General features: G+C 40.9%; 1 protein-coding gene across 1 annotated transcript in view; it reads left to right on the top strand.

Moving 5' to 3' along the window:
- ATP8A1 (ATPase phospholipid transporting 8A1) overlaps positions 1 to 18353 on the top strand; it is a 119747-nt gene extending 101394 nt beyond the window's left edge. The window contains exons 33-36 of the mRNA XM_054383297.1: positions 8194 to 8282; positions 8664 to 8756; positions 17593 to 17684; positions 18246 to 18353. Of these exons, the coding sequence (XP_054239272.1) occupies positions 8194 to 8282; positions 8664 to 8756; positions 17593 to 17684; positions 18246 to 18343 (372 nt within the window). The 3' untranslated portion in view covers positions 18344 to 18353. The remainder of the gene's footprint in view (positions 1 to 8193; positions 8283 to 8663; positions 8757 to 17592; positions 17685 to 18245) is intronic.
- The last annotated feature ends 291 nt before the right edge of the window (positions 18354 to 18644 follow it).

An 18644-nucleotide genomic window follows, 5' to 3' on the forward strand; every position in this document is an offset into this window, starting at 1 on the left:
TGAAGGGGAGAGAAAAAGCATATGGAGCTGATGGAAAACTCATTCATTGGATGCAGAAGAAAGATTTCATCAAAATATTTTAAAACTCAGGATTTTTCATCTATTCCTATAAAATACCTACAGAGCTCTGATAAATGTGTTTAAACTGACAGTGCTCCAGCACAATGCCTCAAGAAAAAGAAAATTAGTTGTAATAGAAGGAAAGAGTCTGTTTATGCTGCAAAAACTCTCTTCTGTTGGAGCACGGAGCCTAGCAGCTCGAAGTTAAATCATAGGTATTGCTGGTTTGTGTTCATCTTTTAGTATCAAAACATCAGCCAACAGCTTACTGAAAAAAGAACCAAGTATGTCACACATCTTTTTGCAAGTTTTCCCTACTTCTTACACTGATTTTGCATAAGATTTAATTGTAGAGAAGATAATTAAAGTTGGATTTTAGATGTATGTTGCTGTCTGTTAGTGATACAGAAGGAAAGATTGTAGAATGCTGTGCTTTAAAAGAAAACACAATGAAATGAAAAATTACAACTTTCTGACAGAGTGCCAACAGTTTCTTCATTGTCTAGGCCACTACTCCTCCTTCCTTGGCATGTTCCTAGCTCTATAATCATGAGTATTTTTATTTCTTTCTTTTGTTCTGACTTCTCTCCAAAACAAAAAGCCAAACAAGGACCCTTTGATCCAAAAGGCCTTGATGATCTAGAGTGCTGAGGCAGTTCTGGCATCTAGATTTTTTGTTTTCTGGCCTTTTGAGATTGCTGCTCCCACACTGGACCAACTCATCCCAGCTGGGCATGGCTCTCCCATGTACAGTACTCCTAAGTCCTATACATACTGGTGACTAGGTTGCCAAATAGGTGGTGAGTTGAAGGGTGGTTTCTGGCTCAGATAAGCAGAGATATCATCATAGAATTGCCCAAGCTGGAAAAGACCTAATCCAACCTCCCTGCCATGGGCAGGGATGCCTCCCAACTAGCTTACTCAAAGCCCTGTCCAACCTGGCCTTGAACATCTCCAAGGAGGGGGCATCCACAACCTCTCTGGACAATCCATTCCGGAGTCTTGCCACTCTTGGAGTAAAGAATTTCTTCCTAAGATCCAATCTAAAGCTATTCTCCTTCAATTTAAATCCATTTCCCTTGCCCTATTGGTGGACACTTGTAAAAAGGTCCCTCTCATGGCACAAGTGTTCTGCTATGAAGAACTGATACTGACATAGCTGTTATCTGTTAGAGATTGGGAACAGGCATCTGGGTGATAGCAGCTGAGATATATTTCTGTAGTAAAATTCCAACCAAACCTTAGGATCAACATTCAGAGGACACAACAGTTACATTTTTGTCAACCATAAACCCATTTCTAGTCCAGTTTTTACACTTTTTTCTTTTCCTTTTCAAAGTCCCTAGCGAAGGAAACTTCATTCCATTCCCCTGATTGATGATGTTTAGATCAAAACTGTCAGTTCACCATTGTCTTTCTGCAGACACAACCTCAGAGGGGAAAATGGATGGCAGATGTGAGAGAAGCAATGGGATTTAGGAAGGAAAGGAAAATGGAAAAGTAGGCTGTAAAACTGAAGAAGGATATGTGATAAAAGAGGGATGATAACCTAAGGTGCTAATTATGTGGTATCCATGGCTAGTTCAGATACTGTAGCAGATGAGCTTCAAGGTATGAGTCTTTTAGTAATCTGAAGCAAGACTTATGTATTTTTTCATTAATTAAGCTGATATTTTATCAGCTGAATTTATTTTATCAGTTGAATTTGTTATTTACCTTCATATTATTTTGGGGTCTTCTGCAGATTCATTCACTTTAACATTTCTCTTACTGAGTTTATTCTAGGAATTAGGGACTGTATTCTTCTGATCCTAAACACAGGTCCTAAAATGCCAGGAATTCAAGTTGTATCTTCTTCCAAGTTTTGTGTCATTAGCAAACTTCCTGAGGGTACACAGAATCATAGAATGTTAGGGGACCTCTACCCCATCCTCCAGATGTTCAATAGGACTGGACTGCAATATTGACCTATGGGGGATGCTGTTAGTTACTGGCCTTCAACCAGGCTTTGTGCTGAGGCTCACCACCCTCTGGTCCCTGCCACTCAGTCTTCAGTCCACCTCATTGTCTGTTCATCTAGCCCCATACAAATAGCTTCTGTACAAGGATCTCATGGCTTATGTCCTGCTGTCTTGTCCTTCCTGCTGTAAAAGATGCTATTAATGGATACTTGTCCCTTGCGTTTTTCAAAACAGAGGAGTGTTATTTTAATAACTTCTGCAGAATGCAGCATAATAAATAAATTTAAGTGGTTGTGTATGGAAGAAAATTGCCCTGGTATTTTTCCTTAATATTAGAGGTGGGAGTTATAAAGAATGCCCCTAAAATTTGAAAAGCAATGATTCTCTTTAAGTCCTTCAATGAAACAAGAGAAGTACTGTGCTGTGCTTTTAAGGGGCACTGTCAGATAACTCAGCTGAGAAACAGTATTTCTAAAAATTGCCTTCAGCCCTAGGTAGTAAACAAATACCAAAATCTCTCCATTTATCACAGAGCTTTTGGAAAATGGCCACTCTTCAATGGCTAAAATCTGGGGTAATGATACTGAGCTAGCCAGTAATTTTTTTTCCCCTACTTATTAGCAGTCTAGATCAAAATATTATCCAACATTCTGGGTTCTGGGGGGAGCAATTTGTGTAGTAAATATTCAGCAAGGGACTACTGTGTATTTACAGAGCAAGTCTGAAATACAGTTTTCAAGAGCATTTAGCATAATTAAACAACAAAGCTAGGGTCTTCCTTCATAGTCTAAACTTTTTCAGCAAAAGGCCCCTGTTGGTGTTTTCCCATATTTTTAGCACATTTTCATTCCCCCCTCCAAGCATTTTTCCCCAGCTTGTTTTTCATAGCCCTGTCAGTCTTTATAAAAGCACTCAGTAATCTGTATCTGTCTCCTCTACACCTATGTGAACCTCTTGTTTAGAGAAATAAAAAGTTAAAATACATGTTTAGGGAGAATATTATCTCAGTAATCTGTATCTGTCTTCTCTATACCTATGTGAACCTCTTGTTTAGAGAGATAAAATGTGAAAATTTATGTTTATGGAGAGTATTATTACTTCATAAAAGAACTCAGTGATTCTTGAGAATTTTTGAAGTGAATTAGAATTCATCCCATTACTCATATCCATTTTAGTCAGGTATCCTCACCTAAGAGCCTAAAATTATGCTACCATTCTAGTATTTACATGTTTTAGTTTATTCACCTCTTTAAATACAGAATTTGCTTTTAGTCTTTCAGTTCAGGAATCAATCCAAAATGCTTTTGTAAGGGGTTTTTCTTTTCCCATTTAATCCCCATTAGGCAGTTCCCATTTTGAGGTTTAATTGTACTTAGCCTAGTATTAGATATTGTTTATCCAGAGTCTCCTGTTCCCACATATGCTTCAAAAATCCTGTTCCATATTCATAGATTCATAGGATGGTTTGGGTTGGAAGGGGCCTTGAAGATGATCTACTTCCAACCCACCCCGTGCCATGGGCAGGAACACCTTCCACTAGCCCAGGTTGGCCTTGGACACATCCAGGGAGGGGACATCCACAACCTCCCTGAGCAACCTGTTCCAGTGTCCACCCTCACTGTCACCTTCCCATTCTTGTTCTTAGCTGCACAGGTACAAGCTCTAACCCAATGGCTGATCTTTGAATTACCAAATTTACCTTTCCTACTTATGATGGTCTGTCCTAATGTTTCCATTCTAATATTCTTCCTCTTTGTTTCTTGTCTTTTTCTGGTATCAGCTTTTAACTGAATCCATTTCCACAGAATGTTGTGGCAAATGTGCTTTATAAACAAAAGTTCAGGATTTGTTTTGTTTAAAAGTTACAACTCCAATTCAGCAGACATTCCTGCTGTATTTATGCAGACAACATTTAAGAGATTCATGCTGTTCAGCTGCCATCTTTCCCCCACAGCAGCTTTCTCTCCTGATGCACAGCAGTTAGGAATGACTTCAGCTCCTTACAAACCCTAGTAAAATTCAAATGTTTCCTGTACTTCATCTTAAACCTGTTAACAATGTAACCTGTTAGCAATGTAAACAGCCCCTATCCTGAGAACTCTGTTGAACCACCAGCACTCAGCCACTAATTGTGGGTTTATACCTCCTTTGTCAAGTACTATTTCTTACCACAGTATCACAGTACGTTAGAGGTTTGAAGGGACCTCAAGAGATCACCAGGTCCAACCCCCCTGCCAGAGCAGGATCACTTAGGGTAGTCTGCACAGGAATGCATCCAGGTGGGGTTGGAAAGTCTCCAGAGAAGGAGACTCCACAACCCCCCTGGGCAGCCTGTTCCAGGGCTCTGTCACCCTCACTGGAAAGAAGTTTCACCTCATGTTGAGCTGAAATCTTCTCTGTTTTAGTTTGAACCCATTGTTCCTTGTCTCATCACTGTGAACCTCCAAAAAGAGCCTGGCCCCCTCACTTGGCACCCACCCCTCAGCTATTGATAGACATTGATCAGATCCCCTCTCAGCCTTCTCTTCTCCAGACTAAACAGCCCCAGGGCTCTCAGTCTCTCTTCACAGGGGAGATGCTCAAGTCCCCTAAGCATCCTCCTGGCTCTCTGTTGGACTCTCTCCAGCAGGTCTCTGTCTCTCTTGAACTGGGGAGCCCAAAACTGGACACAGGATTGCAGCTGTGGTCTCAGCAGGGCAGAGTAGAGAGGTAGAAGAACTTCCCTAGCCCTGCTGGACACACCTTGCTTGATGCACCCCAGGATCCCCTTGGCTCTCTTGGCCACAAGAGCACATTGTTGTTCCATGCAGAACTTGCTGTCCACCAGCACTCCAAGGTTTGTATTTACAGGAAGTGGAGGGACTCTCCTCTTAATATACCAAATAAGCAGAGTCCTGACTTCTTTCTTAAATTAACAGGATCTATGAGATATTTCTTAAACAGCACGGGAAGACTTGGGGCATTACAAGAACTCACTTAAATACAGCAGTCAGTTCTTTGACATGTGTGAAAGCAAACACATGGAGATAACTAAAACCAATGAAACTGACCTTATGGGTTGTTGAGAGGAGAAACTGTAGCTGTTTTGGTGGTGTTGAGTAGGTATTACTTTAATAGTTCTGAATCCTATAAGGAGAGGGCACATACCTAGATGATACCTGAAATAGATAAGCTGAAAATTATTTTCACAAGGCTTTCGGCAGCAAGAATTTTATTGCTAATTCCATCTTTCTCTCTTTGAGAAGGCTTCTTTAAAATCTGAGGCAGCTGTTTTGGCAGAACATAGAATATTTTCTTCATAGTGAAGAAAAAGGCAATATTGTCTGTTCGTTTTGGCATGTGATTTCTTAGCAGTACATCTTCATCAGTGCATTAAAAAATGTTTTGCAGCCACTAAGCCATGAAAGGAGGGAGTCATTCTCAGCGTTTTTTTCCTTGCCTTTTTCTATTTTAAATAAGAACTTCTATAAAACTCTGTACAATGCACTTCTTAAGCAATGTTAATTCACTCTAGAAAGTCCTAATATTGAGCATGAGCCCCACAGACGACAAATTATTTATCCTCCCTCCAGGATTTTTAAGTCCTACAATAAACTAGGCTTCCCAGCTCTCATTTTGGATTACTTCTGAATTCCCCTGGGAGCCACTTTTGTGGCAGATTCCATTTGGTTTCACAAGGCCTAAAGGGGGTGGGGGGGGGGTGGGGGGAAACTTGGCATAGACCACAAATCTCTCACATTAGGAACAATTTGTAAACCACGAACAGAGGCAGCCAGAGTCCGTCCCCAGAACAGGCTGCTCCTGTTAGTGCCATTGTCTGCAAAGGATTGGTTTGCCATTTCCCAGATGACCTGCCTATGTGTAGAGAGATGTGAAAAGTTAGAGACAAAAATGTTTTCTACAGAGTGAGGGGGGGAGCTTTCTTGTACAGAAAGGAAGGAAATACCTCTGTGGGATTTTATTTTTTCCCCTCTTCGTCCAAAAAATACAAAGAGGCCCTCTGTCTTTAATGCGAATGTCGGCTTTAAATCTTTTAGGTTTGGATTAACTCTGTAAAAGGGGAAAAAGAAAAAAAAAAGAAAGGAAAAGAAAAAGAAAAAAAAAGAAAGAAATCTGACAGGCTTTCAAATATGACACAGAAAAACTTTTTTTTTTTTTTTTTTAACTTCTTCCTCAATTCACGTTGTTCATTTGTAAAGCCAAAGGCTGGGTAGAGTGAATAGTAGGCGCCAGTTGTTCCTTCATTCATAGTTAGCATCACAATGGTCAGAATTAACATCCTAAGACCTACATTATCACTTTTTTGCTGTTTCACCAGCAAACATTTAATACAGGGTGGCTAAGGCAAGGACAGCTCTTGGCTTATAACTTCAGAAAAAATTGTTGCTGTTAATAGGAAATCAAGGTCGTAATTACTTCAGCTTGTCTTTTTTCCTGCTGCTTCTCGTTCTTTTTAGGAAACTCTGTCTCTCTAATTGCAACTAAATTATAAGAATCCTACAAAATATAGTAGTGATGGACATTTCCCATTAGCTGCTAGTTTAGGAAATGAGTATTTCATCAAGTATGTCAAAAGTCATGTTTTGCTTATAAAGTGGTTGTGCTAACGCATTTTCTCTACTTGCTGATACAAAATTTTCTTTCATTTTTTTATTTCTCCATTGAAAATGTGACTTGTTTTATTGTGAACCTCTCCCTGCTCAGCGTTTACACTTTTGCTGACAGCTGTTGGCAGAAGTCACTAGAATTTCAGGGCAGTATCTATGCCCTTCTAACACAACTGTGGAAAGTTTAGCAGATTTTCAGTTCTAGCGCTAGTGGTGTCAGTAGGAACGTGGCTACAAAAACAAGGTAAACAGATTTTTTTACCTACATGAGAATAAAATTTGTTTGCTGAAAATAATTCACTCCTGTTTTTACCCATGAGCACATCAAGTGCAATTCTGGCCTGTTCGGAATTCAGAAATTAAACTTCAGCTACTGCAAGCTACCTGCATTTGTCTGCTAATTAACCTTGGCAAAGTTTTTGCTTGTTTTATTTGTTGCATACTGAGGTTTCATTATGAAATTGGTCTCCAAGTAATGAAGCAAAGGGTTTGAAAGGGTATCTTTGTGCTGCAATGTTGCTTTCAGTCTCTGTGCAATCTAATTACGTTACAAAGGTATTTTTAATACCGACTGCAAAACAATATTTCAGCAGTGTGCTTCATTAAATATTAATCATACTCCTTGCATCCCTAATATTACTGATACACATGCTTGAATGAATGACAGGGGTGCACTGAAGGATTTTCCCCCGCCTTGAATGTCCATATATTATGATGTTTGGGTTGGTTTTTTGGTGTTTTACAGTTTTCAGCGTGTTCAGCTGTTACGAACAGAAAAAAATTCCTGCGTGTTAATGTAAAGCAGTCCCTAAAAGAGCAAACACACAGCTAAAAGCAGTGACCTTGTTTGCAAATTATTTCACCATGTGTTCACATGTAAGATCTTCATTTAACAATATGTTCCATAGTTATGTCATTAGTTGTTTTCTTAGTATTCCTTTTTAAGCAGTTTGTTGACCAGGAGTCAGTGGCGGTGTGGGAACTGCGGTAGGCTGAGTTGTGTTGGAGGAAAACTATGATCCAAGTTTTGCTTATAAAGTGGCTGTGCATATTTCAAATATGCACACATATTTCATGCATACATATTTCAAAATGAATCTAACAGTGTCCAACATCCATCTCAAGGATCAGGATCCGTTATATCCTGCTTTGGTTGTTTGTAAATAAGAAATTGTGCTCACAGCTTGCTGACAAAGATTGTGCGAGGCGGGGAGGTGGATTTTCAAGAAATCTGATTTTAATGGAAATGTCTGCAATCAGCATAGTGGTGCAGAGCAGGGTTGTGGAGGGGTAGTTCCCCCCTCTCTCAAAATGCTAAGCAGAGAGATCTTTCTACCAGCTTCTTACCATGAATTAGTGCTTACTATCTACTGGATTTCCGTAGCGACTCGGGGGGGGGGTTAGAAAGCAGAAAAATTTTATTTCACGTTAGAGAGTCTGGAATGATTCACTGAAATTTGCTTTTGATACCCTCAACCATTGCTATTTCTAAGGGGATTTTTTTTACCTAGTTCTTGTCATAGCATCGTGACACTTTGTGTTGTTTTTTTTTTTCACCCTTGCAGGCAGCTATGATGTTCAGCTCTGGAGTGTTTTGGATGGGACTTCTATGTATTCCTATGACAGCTTTACTTCTTGATGTAGTATACAAAGTGTGAGTACAGAATGCCAAGGTTTATGGGAGGAAAGTACTGACTCTTAAATGTGTGATTTAATTACCAGCAGAACAAAAGTAAAATAAGATCAGCTTTGGTGATTACATAAAATTATTTTTTACCTTGTTTGTTTGTGACAATTTTTACTGCCAATGTTGCTATCTAGTTGAAATGTTTCCAAAATGTCTGTTTCACAAATATTTGCAGTTTCTTACTTGCAAGAATGATTGGCAAAATGCATTATTTGGACTTGCTTTATAATATTTCTACTTTTCCTGAGAAAATGGATTTGTAAGCTGAATGCTTTTAGCAGTGTTACAACAACATGCTTTTTTACTTTCAAGAAGAGTAAATCTGGCAGTATTTTGTATTACTTACAGAGTGAAGAGAGCTACTTTTAAGACACTGGTAGATGAAGTTCAGGAGTTGGAAGCAAAGTCTGAGGATCCTGGGGCAGTTGTGCATGGCAAGAGGTACTGTAAAAACCTGTAGATTGTTGTCTTTTTAAACAAAACAAACAAACAGGCAGCTAAATCTTTTCAGTCTTCTCCATTTATCAAAGCCAAAAGGTTATTTTTCAAAATCCATATAAACAACAGGCATCTGTAAAGGTCTACTGAGCATATTTTACATGGTTTTTTTATATGCTTAGATAGAGCTTTTACCAAAGGTTTTAACTGATGTCCTTCTTCATACTTGAGTGTTGTGTTTGTAGTAATTATGTTTAGGACAAACTTAAGGTATTCTTTTAATTCTGTCACTTTTGACTTTGTTAACAAGAATACAAAGTGAGTTTAAACCTGCATGATTCACTAGCATAGTTATAAATTGTGCCTAAGCAGAAGACAACAATAAAATTCATTTTTAAATCCTGCTTGGTAGCAGAGAGGAAAAGAAGAAAATCTGTCTAGGTTTTGAAGGAAATTAAATAGAGCAAGCTGGCTTTGTATCTAATGCCAGTCCAGAGCAAACAAGTCTGACAAAATCATTTCTTACCTCGTATATGTTAAACTTAAAACTCCACAAAAATTCCCCTGTTACATCCTCCTTCATGGCTCAGGCAGGTAATTGGAAAAGGGAGAAGATAAAACTGAACAAATGGACAATTTCCATGTGTGAACTCAGGGTAAAGGTGTGCTCTGAAACGCTGAAGTCTTTTTAACCTGGCTGAACTTGTAGCAAGCTCTAGTTGAATGGGAGTATGAGATGACAAAGCCTCCCTCTCCCTGCCTTGCAGTTCATTGGGGCCATGTGGCTGAGATAGAGCTTTCTTTCCTTGTCTTCATTTTCATCAGTTTTGTGAAGTCTTAAAAAATTCAAAACTGTGATTTTCCTGTCCTTTCTTGCCTTTGAACTGCTAGGTTTTTAGTATCTTCATGGCAAAGGGCTTAGCCAAGAAAGCTTTTTCCCTACCAAGATAGAGACCAGAAAAAGCACAAGAAACAGCCAGTTCATTTTATTGTAAGTTCAATTTTCAGGAGAAACCTTTTGTTCATAAAGATATTTAAGTTCCTTTTGTCATTCCATCATACTGTATCCCTCCTGCAGTTCTGTGGGTATCACCTTACCAGGATTTACCAGTTTGTGACTATATTACCTTGGACACCAAGGTGTTTACCACCATTTCTAATGGGTGAAATATCCAGCTCATATGAATGCTTGCTCTTACTTCTCATTTTCTTTCCTAGAAATCATTTTCACCAGAATGTTTTGTCTCTAGTGGAGTTCTTCTTCCCCAGAACCATAGACAAACATCAGAGGAGGTACTGTGAGGACTAGAAATTCATCCCACCATCTGTGGAACACTTAATCTAGTGTGATGGGCTACACAGGAACACATACCTGTATAGTGTCCCCCCTTCAGGCTCTATATGCTGTCTTTGTGGCAGCAGCTTCATACTGGAAGTACTCCAAAATCTCCTATGTTGATGACAATTCCTGCATCAGGCATATTTTCCCTTCATCACTGCAAGACCCAACTAGTGCTTGCAAGAATCTCTTGCCTTTAAAGATGTCCTAAAATTATTTTATGGATGCCTCCCCTGTGGCAGCACTCATTTAGGCAGCTTCAGGGCAAGATCTTCTTCCAAGTGAACCGAATCATCTATCAATGTGCTGAGCTTTGAGCCAGACACAATCTGTGCTGTATGCTCTTCTGCAAAGAAGAAAAAAAAAAAAAAAAACAGACATTAGCACTAGACACTACTAAAAGGGGAACATCTTGTGGAGGTAAAAGAAATTAAGGTAATGTACCTTTTTTTAGTATTCCATATTTGAATTCCCAAGACTTCTCTTGTATTCCCAAATTCAGCTACCTTTACTTCAGCTGTCTAGACAGTATGCTCTTCCTTCATCTTACAGGATGTCTTGCATGCCCCTTCTTAGTTAGGTAAGAGGAATTTGGTGTTTTCACCACTAGCTCTATAATTAACTTTTAATCCCAGAATTCAGGGGTCTTCATGAAGGTGCTTCAGTTACCTGCTAGAATGCCTTTCTTAGATCCATTCCTTCCCCACAAAGTTATTTTTAGACCTGTGTTCTTTGAAGTATACAACTTAACATGCAGGTCAATGGATGTTAGACATCTCAATATCTCTTAAAGATTTATTCCCTCCATGATTTCTTTTTAAATTGTATCTCCAAACAGGTAATGTAACTAAAACCTCACCCTTTAAGGAGAAAGTCTTCTTTGTTAAAGAAATGATCTGATGAGCTGATTCACTTGCTTCTTCAGAAATTTGATTGAATTATTTTAAACATTTTTGAGTCTCCTGAGTTGTAGAAGCCTGAATTAATTAGATACCAGTGCAAAGTAGTTAAATTGGTAAAGAGTGTCCTCTATGTCTGTTTTAAATATGTACGTGAGACTCTTTGTCTTCAGCTGCAGTGCTTTTCATGCAAGAGTAATAGTTTTTGAAACATTTGCTCTGTGTTCTTTAGCACCAAACAATATTTTTCTAGTGTGCATACCTCCTGGAAGTGCCTTTTTATGTCATAGCAGAGGAAGGCATGTTCTCATGACACGCCAAAATAACCTAAGATGAAGGTCCTGGGGGGACCTTGGTGCTGTCTTCCAGTACCTGAAAGGATCCTACAGGAAGGCTGCAGAGGGACTTCTCATAAGAGTGTCTAGCAATGGGGAAACAGTTTTAAGCTGAGATAGGGTGGGTTTAGACTGGGTCTTAGGAAGTTCTTCAGCATGATGGTGGTGAGACTCTGGAACAGGCTGTCCAGGGATGCCTCCTTCCTCCCTGGGGGTGTTCAAGGCCAGGTTGGATGAGGCCTTGAGCATCTGAGTCTAGTTGAGAGATGTCCCTGCCCATGGCCAGGAGGTTGGGGTAGGTGATCTCTAAGGTCTCTTCTAAACTAAGCCATTCTACCATATGTTGCTGTTTGAGTGTGTGTAAGAATAGAATAGAATAGAATAGAATCAAGAAGGTTGGAAGAGACCTCAAGGATCATCGAGTCCAACCTGTCACCCTACACCTCATGCCTATCTAAACCATGGCACCAAGTGCCACGTCCAATCCCCTCTTGAACACCTCCAGGGATGGTGACTCCACCACCTCCCTGGGCAGCACATTCCAATGGCCAACCACTCTCTCTGTGAAGAACTTTCTCCTCACCTCCAGCCTAAACCTCCCCTGGTGCAGCTTGAGACTGTGTCCTCTTGTTCTGGTGCTGGTTGCCTGGGAGAAGAGACCAAACCCCTCCTGGCTACAACCTCCCTTCAGGTAGTTGTAGACAGCAATGAGGTCTCCCCTGAGCCTTCTCTTCTCCAGGCTAAACAGTCCCAGCTCCCTCAGCCTCTCCTTGTAGGGCTGTGCTCAAGGCCTCTCCCCAGCCTCGTTGCCCTTCTCTGGACATGCTCCAGCAATTCAACATCTTTCCTAAACTGAGGGGCCCAGAACTGGACACAGTACTCAAGGTGTGGCCTAACCAGTGCTGTGTACAGGGGTACAATGACCTCCCTGCTCCTGCTGGCCACACTATTCCTGATGCAGGCCAGGATGCCATTGGCTCTCTTGGCCACCTGGGCACACTGCTGGCTCATGTTCAGCTGCTGTCAACCAGCACCCCCAGGTCCCTTTCCACCTGGCTGCTCTCCAGCCACTCTGACCCCAGCCTGTAGCTCTGCATGGGGTTGTTGTGGCCAAAGTGCAGCACCTGGCACTTGGATTTGTTGAATGCCATCCTGTTGGACTCTGCCCATCTGTCCAGCCTGGCAAGGTCCCTCTGCAGAGCCCTTCTACCTTCTAACAGATCAACACCTGCTCCCAGCTTGGTGTCATCTGCAAATTTACTGATGATGGACTCAATCCCCTCATCCAGATCATCAATAAAGATATTGAACAGGATGGGGCCCAGCACTGATCCCTGGGGGACACCACTAGTGACAGGCTGCCAGCTGGCAGTGTCACCATTCACCACCACTCTCTGGGCTCGGCCCTCCAGCCAGTTCCTAACCCAGTGCAGAGTGCTGCTGTCCAAGCCACAGGCTGACAGCTTGGCCAGGAGTTTGCTGTGGGGGACAGTGTCAAAGGCCTTGCTGAAGTCCAGGTAGACTACATCCACAGCCTTTCCCACGTCCACCAGGCTGGTCACCTGATCATAGAAGGAGATCAGGTTGGTGAGGCAGGACCTGCGCTTCCTAAATCCATGTTGGCTGGGCCTGATTCCTTGGCCATCCTTCAGGTATGCAGTGATTGCCCTCAAGACAATCTGCTCCATGATTTTCCCTGGCACTGAGGTCAGGCTGACAGGCCTGTAGTTCCCAGGTTCTTCTGTCCATCCCTTCTTGTGGATGGGCGTCACATTGGCCAGTTTCCAGTCTTCTGGGACCTCTCCAGTGAGCCAGGACTGGTGGAAAATGATGGAGAGAGGCTTGGCCAGCTCATCTGCCAGCTCTTTCAGCACCCTAGGATGAATCCCATCAGGTCCCATGGACTTGTGAATATCCAAGTGACTCAACAAGTCTCGAACTAATTCCACATGGATTTCAGGAGTACAACACTGCTCCTTGACCCCATCAACCAGCTCAGGAGGCCAGTTATCCTGAAGTCCTCCTGCCTTACTGTTGAAAATGGAGGCAAAGAAGGTATTTAGAATCTCAGCCTTCTCCTCATCCTTAGTTACAATGTTACCCTCCACGTCCAATAAAGAGTGGAGGCTCCTCTTGCCCCTCTTTTTAGCATTAATATATTCATAAAAATGCTTTTTGTTGTCCTTCACGGAAGTGGCCAGTTTAATTTCTAGCTGTGCTTTTGCCTCTCTAATTTTTCTTCTACATGATCTAACAACATCCTTAAACATATCACTAGTTGCCTCCCCCCTTTCCAAAGGCGACAAACCCTCTTTTTTTCCCTTAATTCCTTCAGGAGCTGCTTGCTCATCCAGGCTGGTCGTCTTCCCCGCCGGCTCGTCTTATGGCATGTGGGAACTGCCAGTCCCTGTGCCTTTAGGAGCTCCTGTTGGAAGTAGGTCCAAACATCCTGGACCCCTTTGTTCTTAAGGGCTGTTACCCAGGGAACTTTCTGAATAAGTTGCCTGAACAAGCTGAAGTTTGCCCTCCGAAAGTCCAAAGTGAGGGTTCTGTTACTGCTCCTCCCTATCTCCCTGCATATTGAAAACTCCACTATCTCATGGTCGCTGCACCCTAGACAGCCTCCAACCATCACATCTCCCACCAGCCCTTCTCTATTTGAGAACAGCAGATCAAGCAGAGCCTTGCCCCTGGTAGGTTCACCTAAGAGCTGCATCAGGAGGTTGTCATCCATGCACTCTAGGAACCTTCTGGACTGTCTCCTCTCTGCTGAATTAAGTTCCCAGCAGATGTCTGGTAGGTTAAAGTCCCCCACAAGGACAAGGTCTGATGATCTTGAGACAGCTTCCATCTGTAAGGATGTGTAATCATTTTTTTTCCCCCAAAGCTGTCACAAAGTACTTTTATTCTGTTCTTCTGTAGGCAAGACATTGAAATGTGTTTTATCACATATATCTATCAGTTAGGTAAGAATAGCTCTTGAGTAAGAAGGTGAGAATTTTGCTTGGTCACTTTCCAGTAGAAAGTAAGTTTCATGTATTGACTTGAGAGTGCTTTGATAGCATAAATAATAGAGCAGCTTCAGTGGATTAACAAATTTGTACCATAAAATGTATGATTTCTATCATTAGAGCCATTGTAACTGAAATGCCACAAAGCTATTTGTGCTTCAAATTGAAATGACTGAGCTAAAAGGATACAGTTTTGTATATAAACCATGCTCCAAACCCAGGTTTTCTGAGACATAAAGCTTAAGCAAAACCAACAGTATCAATACTTACTACAAAAATATTTTTACTAGGTTGGATTCTACACAGACTAACACTAACATGAGTAACAGCCCCAACTTTTGGATGCATCTCTAGAGATTTATCCTGTCTGTGCTGCTTCATAGTGGTTTTTCACTCTGTCCACTTGGAAATTATTTTTAGATCAGCTAAGTAATTTGTCAGAAATACACAATATAGTCATTTTTGTGTGTGTGTAAAGGAGATGATTTGCCTGTAAATGTATACATTTTATGTTCAAAAATAGTTGGCATTCTGCTTGCCATATTGGCATTTAGTTGCTACAATTTATCATGGGTTAATTATGAATCCATCTCTTCTTGACTTCACTTGGAGAATTTTAAATATGCTTTTGAATGGCAAAAGCATGATTCATAATAAAGAGCATGCAGTATTTCTTCAAGTCTAGAAATAGAGTAGAATTTAATACCTGAATAGCTGGGAGCACTTCTCCCAAATGTATTTCCTACTTTATTTGTATTTCTGTAGCAGCAATCAGATCTGTGCAGTGGAAACCTCATTATACATAAACTAAGAAATGTGAATGCTTCATGTGCCTGTAAAACTTTTGGGGCATTAGTTTCAGTCCTTAGCATTTAGGCAATCTGCATATTTCCTGCTAGGACACAGGCAGAGAGTAGTGATGGTACCAATAATGCTAGAACAGGCCTGCTATGATTTTAATAAAATAATTTTTTTAATAGAAAGTAACACCTGTACAAAAACAAGCAAAAAAAATTTCCTAGCAATTTGTTGATTTCAACTCACATTAAGAAGGATTTCTCAGATGTATTGCAAAGAGGATCCAGCTGATAACCATTTTTAAGCATTTGCGTGGTCTTCCACCTCTTTGACCTCCCATCTTACATGAAGATGACTTTGTGTCCTTCTGGTTTAAACCTCAGTCCCCCATTTTTTATTCATCTCATCACTTCAGTAGTTTGTAGCTCTAAACTAAAGAACAAGGCTTCTACAGAGCCAAGAGGAGCAATTAGGTTGAAAAAAAAATTAATAACAAAAAAATTAAAAAAAAATGTCTTACGCTTATGAAAACACAAGTGTCTCTCAGTGCTCTTGACTTGGCCATTCTTGGTTCAGTCAGCAGATGCTGACTACTTTCCTGGAACTGGTGCCTGCCTAACTCCTGTTTTACAAGGAAGTCTCATTCATGCTGACTACTTTCCTGGAACTGGTACCTAATTCCTCTTTTCCAAGGAAGTCTCATCCCATCTTTTCGTTCAGAGCATGGCCACAGAGGCAGTTTCCCCTGCCTGTCCCCTTACCCTGTAGATTCCTGTATGGATGTGGGAGTAATAAGTTTATGTCCCTCTTCCAACACAGAAGAACCAAGCTCTTACTTCCTGGCCTGTGCTTTAGCCACCAGACTGGAGGGGAACAAGAAAAGTCTCTCCAGTTTAAGACAGTGGTTCAACTTCATATCTGAGAAGTATGTGCTCACTGAGGAAAGAAAGAGTACTGCTGATTTAATGGTTTAAACTCTAACCTAGTAAAGGAACTGATCTAGTTCCAGTCCTTGCACTACTTAGTCTGGTCAGTAGCCTCAGAAGGTAAATCTGTTCCCCTAATGAACAATAATATTAAAAAGTAATTTGGCTGATCAAAAATCTGTTACCCTTCTCAAGACCTTTAGACAACTTTGATACTCTAGCAAAACTATATCAAAACCAAATCACTATGTACCAAGAATAACAATGAGATCCTTTTCCCCCCCTCCCTTTTTTTTTTCCCTTTTAAATGAACTCATTTTTAGTCCAGTTCACATGGGGAGGGACTGGAATTTTCAGCACTGCAAATGCTTGAATGTTAGGTTGGGGTTTCTCTGAAACACAAGCTCTGATTCACAGTGATTATCAAATTTAGGGGAAACTGAAGCATTTGTGTGTTTTTTCATATAGGCCCTTGCACATCTTTAATGTTATCAAAATTGTCAGATTCTGAAAGCTTTCTGAGCTAAGGTCAGGCTTGATGGGACTCTGAGCAACTTAATCTGCTTGGGGATGTCCCTGCATACTGCTGGGGGGGGTTGGACTGCATGACCTCTGCAGGTCCCTTCCAATCCAAACCATTCTATGAGTCTGTGATTTATTTAGTAATGTAGGATCCTATCTGAGAGAACTTTAAATGTAAGAAAGATGCATGGTAAGTAAACCTGACACAATCACTACTTCATCCACTACACTTTACAGCATTCAGATGCTTGAGTCGTGGTGTCAAAGGTGCTTAATACTCCTGTTTTCTGGTTGGGCTGAATGGAGAGCCACTTGGATCACATGAAAGCACAAGGGACACATAACACAACAATCAGGACCACTGAGAAGGAAGGAGATGGGCTGAAGTGACCAACCTCTAGGAGTAAACATAATCTATTACTTGGGTATAATCTGCAGAAAAACACCTTCTAGAGTTTCATGAGGAACACATCTTGCTAGAACACTTCTGATGGAAGCAGTGTGTTTCCATACACACAGCTGATGACCTGTGGCTTTTCCTCCGTTTTTTTATCCCATCCTTTTGGGGTACTGTGTCAGTAGAGGATGAGCACTGTAATTCAGCCTGGCATGGATCAGGCCATATTGTGTCAAGGAAGCCAATGCCTTCCCTTTACATGTTCCTATGTAAGTCTTCCTAAGTGACTTCCTAAGAAGTCACACTCCAATGTTCAGAATATTACTCATTTATTTGTATTGTTAGCACACAGCAGTGCTTCAGACAGATAATTTTGCCTGTACTGCAATGAGTAAAAACATGACCAGGTATCTGGACTTCTTAATCTGTCCTTGCACATTGTTGTAATCATTATCTTAATAATTAGTTTGGGTACAACTGAAAAATGAAAAAGGCAATTGGACATTCTTCGTTTAAAACTTAATTCCCATTTAACAGACTCAAAGATAAGATATCACAGGATCCTGTGATAAGTAAGTAAGTATTTTTCACACATATGCACTTCCTTTCTAGCTTAAGTGAAAGAGCCCAGCTGCTGAAGAATGTTTTTAAGAAGAACCACGTGAATTTGTATCGCTCCGACTCGCTGCAGCAAAACTTACTTCGTGAGTGTTCACTGGCAAATAAAACCCAATATCCATTAATAATATAGAACTAAAGTTCTAGAGTGGGTGTTAGGAACAAGTTCTTTATTATGAGGGTGGTGGAACACTGGAACAGGTTGCCCAGGGAGGTGGTTGAGGCCCTTTCCCTGGAGATATTCAAGGTGAGGCTCGACAGGGTTCTGGGCAACCTGATCTAGTTGAGGATATCCCTGCTGACTGCAGGGAGGTTGGACTAGATGACCTTTGGAGGTCCCTTCCAGCCCAGATCATTCTATGATTCTACCTTCGAGTGCATTTGTTTATAGTAGAGATGCAGTATCCTAAACACAGCAGGCCATGTTCTTTGCCTGTTGGTAGAGTTCTCTTCCTGCTAAGATGCTGCATAGAGTTCTGCTGTTTTGTAATTGCAAAATTACCTAAGCAGCAGCATGGGTTTTCTACCTACTAATTACTGAAATAGATTAATTACCCTCTACTGACCTTTGTTAAGTTGTTTTTATTAAAGCTTTAACCAAAAGATCTGATTAAAACTTAATTGGTTTCTCTTTTCCCTGTCTGCAGATGGCTACGCCTTCTCTCAAGATGAAAACGGAATCGTTTCCCAGTCTGAAGTAATAAGAGCTTATGACACCACAAAACAAAGGCCTGAGGAATGGTGAAAGAACACAACTGGAGCTTTAGGCTTTGTTTGTAACTTTTGTGAGACAGGCTGCTAAGATCTTTCCTGGGAGCTGCGACCGTGGCCCCGTTATCAGAGATTGAAAGATCTATGATGGTCTTGTTCCATAAAGTTTGGATTTGTGTATTCAGTAGACATAAGCACTGTGCAACTATACTGTAACACACCATCTCCAAATTTTTTAACAAGTATTTGCTTAGCCTTTGTAAACAGATTGGAATTTACCTTGTATCTTGCCAGCTTGCTTATTTTACAATGAATTTGAATCAATACTGGTCGTA

Source organism: Indicator indicator, chromosome 8 (genome assembly GCF_027791375.1).
Source record: "Indicator indicator isolate 239-I01 chromosome 8, UM_Iind_1.1, whole genome shotgun sequence".
Taxonomy (NCBI): Eukaryota; Metazoa; Chordata; class Aves; order Piciformes; family Indicatoridae; genus Indicator; species Indicator indicator.